Below are 10,958 nucleotides of genomic sequence, written 5' to 3' on the forward strand. Positions count from 1 at the left end.
AATAATTTCCCCTTTTTAATTTCAGCTAGAATTAGTCTATTTTGGCTTAGATAAATAGTTAAGCTAATTTTGTGACCTTAAAAATTTCCTAGCTTGATTACAATGCAAAATAACTCTAATAAATAGCACAAAGTTATCTAACTTGATTTACTAATTTCATCTAGAATTTGTCTATTTTGGCTTAGATAAAGAGCTAAACTAATTTTTTGACCTTAAGATAATTAACACAATTTAATTACAATGTAAAATAATTGTGATAAATAATACATAATTATCTAACTTGATTTACTAATTTTTCCTTTTTAATTTCAGCTAGAATTAGTCTATTTTGGCTTAGATAAATAGATAAACTATTTTTTTGACCTTGAGATAATTATCACAACCTAATTTACAATGTAAACTAACTCTGATAAATAGCACATAATTATCTAACTTGATTGACTAATTTTTCTTTTTTAATTTGTGGCTAAAAATAGCTAATTTTAGCTTATGTAAATACTTAAACTATTACTTGTTAATGAGGTAATTACCTCATGCTCTTAACTGTGATAATTAAAGTACAAATTTTTGAGATAATTAAGTAGGTTTCGCATCTGTTTTTGACTAAAAACAGCTAATTTTTGCCTAATTAATTACAAAAACTAGTCAAAAAATTATGATATAATTTTTCTAGCTTCTTAACAGTCTAATACAACTGTAATAATTTTCTTATACTAATCTAAGTTTAATTAGTATAATTACTCTTATTTTAAGATTAAAAAGCTAAATAATAAATTAGATTAATATCCCTAATCTTAATCTAAGTAATCAGCAAAATATTAAGAGTTAAGAGAGTAATTTATAATGTAAATAAGCTTAATCTTATTAATTAATGAGATTAATTCAGAAAATAGAGGTAAATTAGCATAATTTTGCTAATTACAAAGGGATTAGGCTAAATACCATGGATAGTCAGCTAGAGGTTTTCTCTCTAGTGATTTTTTAGTAGAGTTATCTGTATGTGAGAGAGAAATGGCCAGGACTCCGACTCTGAGTGAAATTGTGAAGCAAGGGGGTCTTATTTATAGGTTTTTGTGCACTCACGGGTTGGAAATGGTAGTAGCTTGTATCTCTAAGGCAGCCCTACAACTCCCCTAGCACCCCCTGCTACTTTTTCTATCCCTGGCATGTCGGTGATGACCCCTCCTAGGACCTGCCAGCTTTAAAAATCAAATCTGCTATGTTTTGACCTATTTTTTTCTTAATTGGTAAATATCTGGTAATATCTGAGAGGCCTTTAGTAAAGTCTATGCTTAAATGGTTACTGCAACCATTCAATTTTTCTTAATAATTTAATTTACATTTGAATCTTTTGGGAGGACTAGCGAGGGTCAATTTTTGTTTCAATTTAATTCTGAAAATTTCTAGCCTGGGGTTTGCTGTGCTTAAGATTCCAAAAATACAATTTTTAAATGATTTTGAGATAGTGCTTTACCTATTTGTATTTTCAATGCTTTCTCCTAAAGCTTTAAGTTGATTCCTTTGCAGCTAGAAAGATGGAGACCTTACATTGATGGCTTAGTGTAATTTGGTCTTGCCCTTGTCAACATAGCTAGCACTGTGAATTGTATTGGAGACTGCTTTATGGAAAAGACATGGTCCACTAAGGGTATTTGTAGGTGTTTCTCACTATTAGCTTGAATGGATAGTAAGAGCACAATACTCATTTTGTAGCTACAATGCCTATGGTGGATAAACTATTGAGGCATTCATCATTGTGAGAGTGTCATAACAATAAGGAGTGAGTAGACCAGAGATAGTGTACTCAATACAATGAAATGATATTGCTTCATTGATTAGAATAAGAGGGAGAGTTACAAGTTTAGCAAAGTGGCCTTATATAGGAGGTGGAAATTAAGGCAAGAGGGATATGCACCACAAATGGAAAGGGGCAAGTAGCATGTGGCTATAAAGTGTAGCATGCATGCATGACATGATAATCATGTGTTAGGGATTCCTACAAGGTTGTATCCACGCACATAGGGGTGCATGCTAGTATGCTTGACTTTAGGAATTGGTCATATATTGTAAGCTAAAGGCTTACCCCAATAGATGCCTCCATAAGATGAAGCTTACAAAAAATGCATGGATTCTAATGAAGGAGTCCAATATGGGTTACATATGGTAATTACATATGGCTCATAAGATGAACCTAATGCAAGAGAGTAGATCTTACTGCCAAACTTTGGGTTTGGGACAATGTCTAAACCCATTACGATATATCATTATACTAGACAGTGCTGATATCCACTCCTCCTCCTCCTTCTTCTTCCTCTTCTTTGTTTTCTTCTATAGCATGTACTTTGCTTTTGGAATCTCTAGGATTCTTTTGGTTCTTAACATTATCTTTGAAGAAACATTGGTTGTGTGCATGTCCCTTCTTGTTGCAATGAGGGCACACCTTAATGGGGAAGCAATCTTGTGATTTGTGGTTGCTTTTTCCACAATATGAGAAAAATTTACCTTTTACAACCAACGCAATATTTTGAGACCTTGTGTAAGTGCTAATTATTCTTTCTTCGTGTAGAAGTGAATTTATCACATCTTCAAGTGTAAGAATGAAGTCTTTCTCCTTGAGCACAGTTACAATGTTATCAGAGCTACTTGGTAGAAATTTAAGAAGGATGGCTATTTTATCAATGTATGGAATTTGTACCTTGGCATAAACAAATTGGGTTGAGACAATTTTAATTTTGTTGACAAGGCTAGAAACATCATCTTGATCTTGCATAGTGAGACCATAAAGGTGAATTTTGAGGCTCATCTTGGAGTGCTTACCTTGAGCACCAAAAAGACGCTCTAGGGTTTTCCAAGCATGAAGAGTGGATGTAGTATCATCAACATGATGGATGAAATCATCTTCGAGTGCTGTGATGATGATCAAAGTGCTTATTCATCTTTGGCTTGTTTTGGAGCATTTAAGGTTTGGATTGAGGCTCCCCCCGAATTGGATGGAAATTTTACAATGCTCCACAAGTTCTTTTTCATGAGCATCTCCTTCACTTTTGTATGTGAGGTGTGACACCTGATGCCATTGAGCTTGTCAATGTTTTTCATGTGTGTTAGGGTGGTGTCGTGCCATATTGTAGGCATGGGAAAAAATTAAGGCCAAGAGATAAGTTGTACACTTTGACAAATTTAGTGTTAATTTCAAATCAATCCATTTGCCAAAATAAGTAGAAATAAATTCAATAATTGTAGAATACAAAGTTCTTGGCTCTAAGCTCTACAAATAATCCTGTGCAAGGAAAAATAATTTGTACTTGTGGAGAAGGAGACACATGAAACCCACGAGTGCCAAGTTTGGATGCGAAGGCTACACAAATGAAAGAAGAAGGTGAGGAAATAACACACTTGGGAGGTTGTGTAGAAGGGAAGGGCATAGAAATATCTGTAGGTTGGGGAGCAAGTTTTGTGACTATCTGAGTGTAAAGTGAGAGATCATGCACTCTTTGCATAGTTATCCTTATACGTGCCATGAATGCTCCATGGTCATGTTCGTTTGGTTTTAGGGACGTTGACTACCACGTGATAGCCATGCATTGTTCTAGCTTCCTATTCATTACTAGCAAGATTCTTCCCTTGATTATTTTTTGCCTATGACCGTTAAGAGTGTCAGAATGTACTAGTTGTGTGTGTATCTGAGTTTGAGCTAGAATCAATCCCAAACAGTCTACTAGTTCTAGCAAATCTTGTCTTCCTTCCTGTAGAAGGCGAGGAAAGTCCCAGCAGGTGGGAACTACTCCTTGGAAGGCCAACCAACCGGAATAGCTACACTGGCACTAATTACTGCACAGTTACTGTAGTAACTCTGAGAGCTATAAATAGAACCACTACACTGTAACTGGGGGGCTTTTTGGCTTTTGGATTTTTGTCTTACAAGCTCTTAGCTTCTAGATTCACCCTTGTAATAATTTACTCCTGTAATCAATCTTCAGAATTCATCTGAGCTTAAGCCTTTTGTACACTATACTGATTATCCTTGAGCTATTGATCTGAATCTATAAATACCATTTCCCAACTTCCAGTTGTGTCTTTTATTTATGTACATCATTCCAGTTCAGTTTTCTATTTCAATCTAGTACTCTGTTTCAGTCCTCACTAAATTTTTTGCCTAAGATAACCAGTAGTTATGAACTCTAACACTAGATAGCTGTCTGAAGAGACTAGCTCCCATTCCATTTCGGCGATCAAGGTGGCTAGGGCTGACTGCTCTTAGACCAGCGAGCTCTGTCTCCCAGTTAGACTTATTAGCTGCAAATATGCCGCCCAAAGTCAATTGTGGTCAAAAATCGTCAACCCGGTTGTGCACTGATTCCACACAAGTCGACCCTATTCTAGAAGTGTCAGAGAGAGAGTTTGATACTAAGAAGAACCCCGAGACTGAGACTAAGGCTCAGGAGGATCAGAGTAATGCTGAAGAGGCTAGATACTCTCAGCATTCCAGTCACTCAAGGAGGAGAAGGGCTAGAGACTCTCAGCATTCCAGTCACTCAAGGAGGAGAAGGGCTAAGCGTGAGGAATGCTGAAGAGGCTAGAGACTCTCAGCATTCCAGTCACTCAAGGAGGAGAAGGGCTAAGCGTGAGGAATGCAAAACCGACACTCAAAGTTCTTGATCCACACACAAGGCAGCTAAGGCCAAGGGTAGCAAAGGCAGTTGTCATGATACGAGCAAGAAGGCCAGGGAAGATACTGAGACTGAAATTGAAGAACAAGGTCACTGGATGCCGACACTGATCATTACAGAAAGCCATCCAGACGCAGTCGATGGGCAACCACGTCTAGAAGAACCAGAGAGGATTCGGGCAAGCATGATTACTCTACTTTATTAAAGATCTCTTTTCCAGTGTTCAAAGGCAGAAAGAAAGAAAACTATGATGTCCATATTCAAGTTTTTGAGCAATATGCTGAATTGAAGAATATTGATGAAGATGACTGGGGAGAATGTTTTCCTCAAACATTGAAGGACACGACAAGGAAATGATATTACCATTATCTAGATTGCCAGCTTAGGTCTTACAACAAACTAACCAAGGCTTTTAAGCTTGAATACTCAGACAACAAAGGAGATGAAGACATTCTCTATGAGTTGGACAAGATTAGACAAGGGAAATTGTCTATAAGAAGCTATGTGGAAAAGATCAAGGAGTTAACCAAGCAGTTGTAGGAACAACCTTTAAAAAAAAAGACTATGTGCATGGTTTTTGAATGGGTTTCATAGCAAGAAGCTGAGAGAGCAAGAGGTCCTTGCACCCACAAAGAAGTTCAATGACCTAGTGTAGCTATTTCTCAAGATCGAGCAGCAAGCCAAGAAGGAGAGAAGCCATAAGAAGCGAAGGTCTAGCAGTAGCAACTCTACTACTAAAAATTCCAATTCTAGTGAGACTTTTAGCAGCTTTGATAGTAGTTCAGACAAAAAGAAAAAGGAAAAGGCTAAGAAAGGGTCTTGGTCCAGGAAACTTGATGAAATGGCAAGACAAATTGCTGAAATCAGCCAGACCAAACAACCAGTCAGGAGGATGGAAACTTGGTGCTCAAAATGCAAATCCAAAGATCATGTTTCCAACAAATGTCCACAGTACACATAGTGCAAAGTGTATGGCCATCTGTGGAACAACTATGGAATTCAAATCCATCATTTCAAGAAGGATAAGGATCTGTCTCTAGTTGCATTCACAAATGCTGAATCAACCAAGGTAGAGATGACCCATGTACCTCAAGAGGAAAAATCGGGTACCATTGGGAATGGTATTGGGCACATCAGATACCAAGGGGGTACTGGCCGAGGCGGAGGTCATGGTAATTTCTAAAACCAAAGCCTTAACTGCTATACCTATGGTAAATATGGGCACTTTGCAGCACAATGTCTAGAAGCACCCAGTACTGTGGCTATTGAGGCGAAAGCCCCAGAACCAGTTCCAATACGTGCATTCACTCGCAGTAAAGGGGTGATTATTGACGAAATTTAGACGAGCCTGTGAAACCAGTAAGTCCTAAAACCAGCAGATGGACTCAACAAAGAGAAGTCTAGAAGGCTAAGGGCAAGGAGAAGGTAGTCGATGAATAGCAAGATCAGCGAGAACTGGCAGCTAAGATCACAGAGGATCTAGCTAAGAAGCTACCATAGCAACCAGAGAGTTCCGATGCTCGATTTATTCAGAAGGTACCATCCTAGTCTTTTGAAAAAAGGCAGCTAGATCATTCAGGATCTCGAATGTCTGAGACCATGCTTGCTGTAGTGCAAGGATTAATGGATGATTTAGGGCACGTCAAATCAGAATTGACATCAATAGGAAACACTAAACTGGGGAACACAGACACCAGAACAGAGGATTCACACTGTGAAGATAGTCCTAATTCCTCAAGTTCTGATAATAATTCTGACCAAGAAAGAGAAGAAATCCATGTCAAAATCTGTGAACGAATTCAAAAATTGGCAGTTGAATTAGAAGATATCAGGAAGACTTTGTCTGAAGCAACAAAATTCATCAGACAACGGAGAAAGGCTGAAGCTGATGCCAGAGCAGTTGAATTGGCAGCTGTCAGAGATGATCAAGTGCCGATAATCCAAGTGGACTACAAGGTCAAGAAACAATGGGAGCCGCTATCCGGTGTTATACTGGATGGAGGGACAGGTGTGAATATCCTGTGGGCACATCTTCAGCAAAGGCTTGGTATCACAGATTTGAAACCAACACCCTTAAAGGTTTGAATGGCCAATCATAAAGTGGTTCAAGAAACTAGTATAATAAAAAATATGCAGATTAGGGTAGGTAAAGAAAAACTCAAAACCAAATTTTTGGTACTGGATGTTCAAGGAGCATATGGTAGGCTACTGGGAAGGCCATGGCTGTGGACAGCGTAGGTTGTTCATGATTATGCCAATTATATCCTAACAATACATGGAACCACTAGGAGAATCCAAGTCTAGACAAATAACACTAGAAGCTGGAAGAAGGCACTTCGACCAGAAGAGCTTTGCCAAAAGTATGGGGTTAAGAACATTGAAAGGATGCTTGCAGTAATGAACATTTTTCCATTGGCTAAAATAGACTTAAATGCAGTATTATTCAATAAGGGTCAAGCCAAGAAACAGAGGAAGTAGTTTCCAGATCAGCTCATTGAATTGAATCTTGGAGAAAGACTAGTTCAATTGACTAGACGGCCAAAGAAACCAGCTGACTCCAAAGAAGAATGTTCAAATTCCAGTACACCAACACATACTGAGGAGGTGCACATTGAAGAGGTTACTAGAGTTCAAAATGAGAATCCAGAACTAACAAGTCTATCCTTGGATTATGCTAAGGAGTCAGCCAAAAGAAAGGGAGGTGGGTCGAATTGGTTGCTTTTAGATGATCAAGAAATTGAAGAATGGAATCTAGGTTATGAAGAAAGTCCTCGATTGATCAAAGTGAATAAGCATCTAAACCCAGAAATGAAAGAAAAAGCCCGACTTATATTCCAAAAATAGAAAGATGTATTTGCATGGGAACATACTGATTTAAAAGGTGTAGATCCAGAGGTCTACCAACACAGAATACCTCTCAAAATAGATGCCAGACCAGTACGTCTGTAGAGGTACAGAATGAATCAAAACTATGCCAAGAAGGTCAAAGACAAAATCAACAACCTTCTGAAATCCAAATTCATCACAGAAGTCCTCAGCAGTGACTGGCTATTCCCTATATTGGTCGTACCAAAGAAGAATGGAAAACTTAGAGTCTATGTGGATTACCGGAAATTGAATGCTCAAACTATCAAAGATCCTTTTCCATTACCCTTTACTGACATGCTTCTTGATGAGATTGCGGGCCATGATATGTATAGTTTTATGGATGGCTATAGTGGTTATCACCAATTAAATATTGCTCTTGAAGATTAGAGAAAAACCACTTTTATTACTGAGTGGGGTGCAGTCATGTATTTAGTCATGCCATTTGGTCTCTGCAATGCTCTAGCAACATTCCAATGTTGCATGATGGAGATATTCAATGAATACTTGCACATATTCCTAGCTATATTTATGGATGACTTCACTGTATTCTCAACCGAGAAGAAGAATTTAATATTTTTGGAAATGGTGTTCCAGTGATATAAGGAGAAGAGGATCTGTTTGAAATCCATTCAAGTCTGTTTTTCTGGTTTGAAGGGACAATTACTGGGCATATAATGTCCAGGAATGGCATAGAGTTGTCCAATGATAAAATCCAGCATGTCCAGCAGGCCAAGGCACCCCGCACAACATCTGAATTAAGTTCATTCTTGGGATATATAAATTTTTATAGAATATTTGTTCACATGTTAGTTTCCAAGGCATTACCTTTATATGAGCTTACCAAGAAAACCAATAAGTTCATCTGGACTTTTGAATGTGAGGAAATCTTTCAATGTCTTAAAAATGCCATTATTTATAAGCCAGTACTCTGACAACCAAATTGGGATGTTATATTTCATGTGCATGTCAATGCTTCAGGATTGGAAAGTTTATTTTTGATTAACAAAGTTATTATCCAAGGAAGATTAATTAGATGATGTTCCTGATGGAGTTTGAATTGCGCATATCCCACAAGCCCGGTAAATCTCATTGTGGTACTGATTTTCTTTCCAGAAGTATTGAAGGCTACTCTAAAATATCCTTGAGGGATGAGCTCGTAGATGCAGATCTGTTCCAGGTAACAACTGAGGAGAACTCAGACCTTGAATGGTATGATGTGTATCAATTCCTTTCATGAGGAGGATTCCTAGACAACTGGACTCAGAATCAGAAGAAATCTTTGATTATTAAAATTTTGAAGTTCACCATAATAGGAGGATTTCTCTATAGATTGGGCATAGATGGTGTTCTTTGAAGATGTATGCCAATGGAAGGGCAAATGCAAGTTATCTCTAAAGCACACGATGGGGATTCTGGAGGACACTTCTCCACTAATATCACTTATAAGAATATTTTGCAAGCTGGATTATGGTGGCAAACTCTGATAGTGGATGTTTGAAGTTTTTATAAAACTTGTGATATATGTCAGAGAATGGGCCAACAACAACTGATATGACTCCACTTACTCCAGTACAACCACTGGGAGTATTCATGAAATGGGGTTTGGACTTCATGGGACCATTCAAGAAGGTCACTCCAAGGAAGAATTGGTACATCTTGATGGCTACCTGTTATGTCACTAAATGGGTAGAGGCCAAGGCTCTTCCAGATAACACTGCAAAGTCCACTGCTATTTTCCTATTTGAAAACATTATCTGCCACTATGGATCACCATTGAGATTGTGTCTGATCAAGGGACTCATTTCATTAATGATACCATGGAAATTTTGATGGAGATGCTCTCAGTTAAGCACAAAAAAATCAACTCCGTATTATCCCAGGTGCGATGGTCAAGCAGAGAGCAGTAATAAAACCATCAAGAATATCCTAACCAAGGTTGTTCAGAAGGAGCCACACCAGTGGGATCTCAAGCTCTAGACTGCTCTATGGGCCTATAGAATAGCTTATAAAGTCACCACTAGAATGACACCTTTCAAACTGGTGTATGGTACTAAAGCTGTAGTGCCTATTGAATTTGTGATTCCTAGTCTCAGAATGGCGGTTGAATATGGATTAGATTTTAATCATAATCTCGAACATACACTGGAGGAATTAGTGCAATTGGATGAGTTACAACAAAAAGTTATGCTGGAACAGGAGATTTTTCAGCAACGCAGAAAGCATTGGCATGATAGAAGAATCAAGGTTAGGGAGCTCCAGAAGGGCAACTTAGTTTTGCTTTATCAGTCCAAACTGGGCCCTAAGAAACCAAATTCAAAGATAGCTTGGGCTGGTCCATATGAAGTCAATTGGATATTTTCCAATGGCACAATGAGATTGAAAGACTTATCTGGATTACTACTACAAGGTGTTTATAATGGGGCCAAGATCAAGTTATATTATTCTAATGAAAAAGAGACCTCCAGAGGAGATGATACTGGTATTCTAGATATTGGTCTTCTGGGTACAGATGACTAGGGATTTTCAAACCCATCCATTCTAAATATTTTCCATGTAAACCCATGTAAACCAGTGCCAATGCCAGAGCTAGTAGAATTTCAGAGTCCGTACCAGTTCCTATGTGAAAAAGGGCCAACGGGAATGACTGTGATAATCATTAAAGGGATTACGGAACAAAATGGCCAATGCATGTGTGTGACACATTGCCAACTGTGCACACAACTCTAGGAACAATAAGTAGTGGAGCTTTTATGGTGCGTAAGGCATGTGAGTGTTCTTCCTCACAAGTCTTCCACATGAAGACTACCTGCTGTTACACAGTCGCCATCACCAAGCTCTGATAAATTATTCACTGCAACCGAAAACCTCCTTGTCAGACGACTCTGTTGGTCCCTATCTATCCCTACTTGACACACCTTGCTACGGATTTGAATATACAAGAAAGTCTTTGTCCACTATAGATTTGGAGTCCTCGCAATGTATGGGTTGAAAGAAAGTGTCAGAGAAGATGCAAGATACAATGGCTAAAAATACAGCACTCATCACTTCTCTTCAGGCCTCTCTACCACTTATCCCACACAACAAGATACACAAATATGTGTTTACTAAGCATGCAGACTCGCTACTGCAATCATGGGATTTGCATGTGGCTGTACAAGCTCCAAAGCTGGATTTTGACACAGCCATTATCAAACAAGTTCTTGATTCTTTTAATGCTGAGAAAGGCAATGCCACTGTTAATGGAATAAAAATAGTAGGGAAACTTGAAGACATTGCCTACGCCTTCAGAATGCCCAATGAGAAGAATCCAAGCACAGCATCTGCAGAGAAAATAAGTCTGGCTCTGAAGGAGGATGAAGCAGCCAAAAAGAAAAGGAAGGGTGGTGCACAAGGGGTGCCAGTAGCAGGACTGAATGTCCCCTC

General features: G+C 38.4%; 1 protein-coding gene across 1 annotated transcript; it reads left to right on the top strand.

Annotated features, from left to right (window-relative positions):
* The first annotated feature begins 9,629 nt into the window (after nucleotides 1–9,629).
* Nucleotides 9,630–10,052, top strand: LOC147422546 (uncharacterized). The gene has a single exon (XM_086503071.1). The coding sequence runs from the start codon at nucleotides 9,630–9,632 to the stop codon at nucleotides 10,050–10,052; it is 423 nt and encodes a 140-aa protein (XP_086359197.1).
* Nucleotides 10,053–10,958: the final 906 nt, after the last annotated feature.

This window comes from Adiantum capillus-veneris, chromosome 27 (genome assembly GCF_014529385.1).
Source record: "Adiantum capillus-veneris isolate H3 chromosome 27, ASM1452938v2, whole genome shotgun sequence".
Classification (NCBI taxonomy): Eukaryota; Viridiplantae; Streptophyta; class Polypodiopsida; order Polypodiales; family Pteridaceae; genus Adiantum; species Adiantum capillus-veneris.

Coding starts and splice junctions, on each gene's coding strand:
- LOC147422546 (XM_086503071.1), top strand. CDS start 9,630: ATGGCGGTTGAATATGGATTAGATTTTAATCATAATCTCGAACATACA.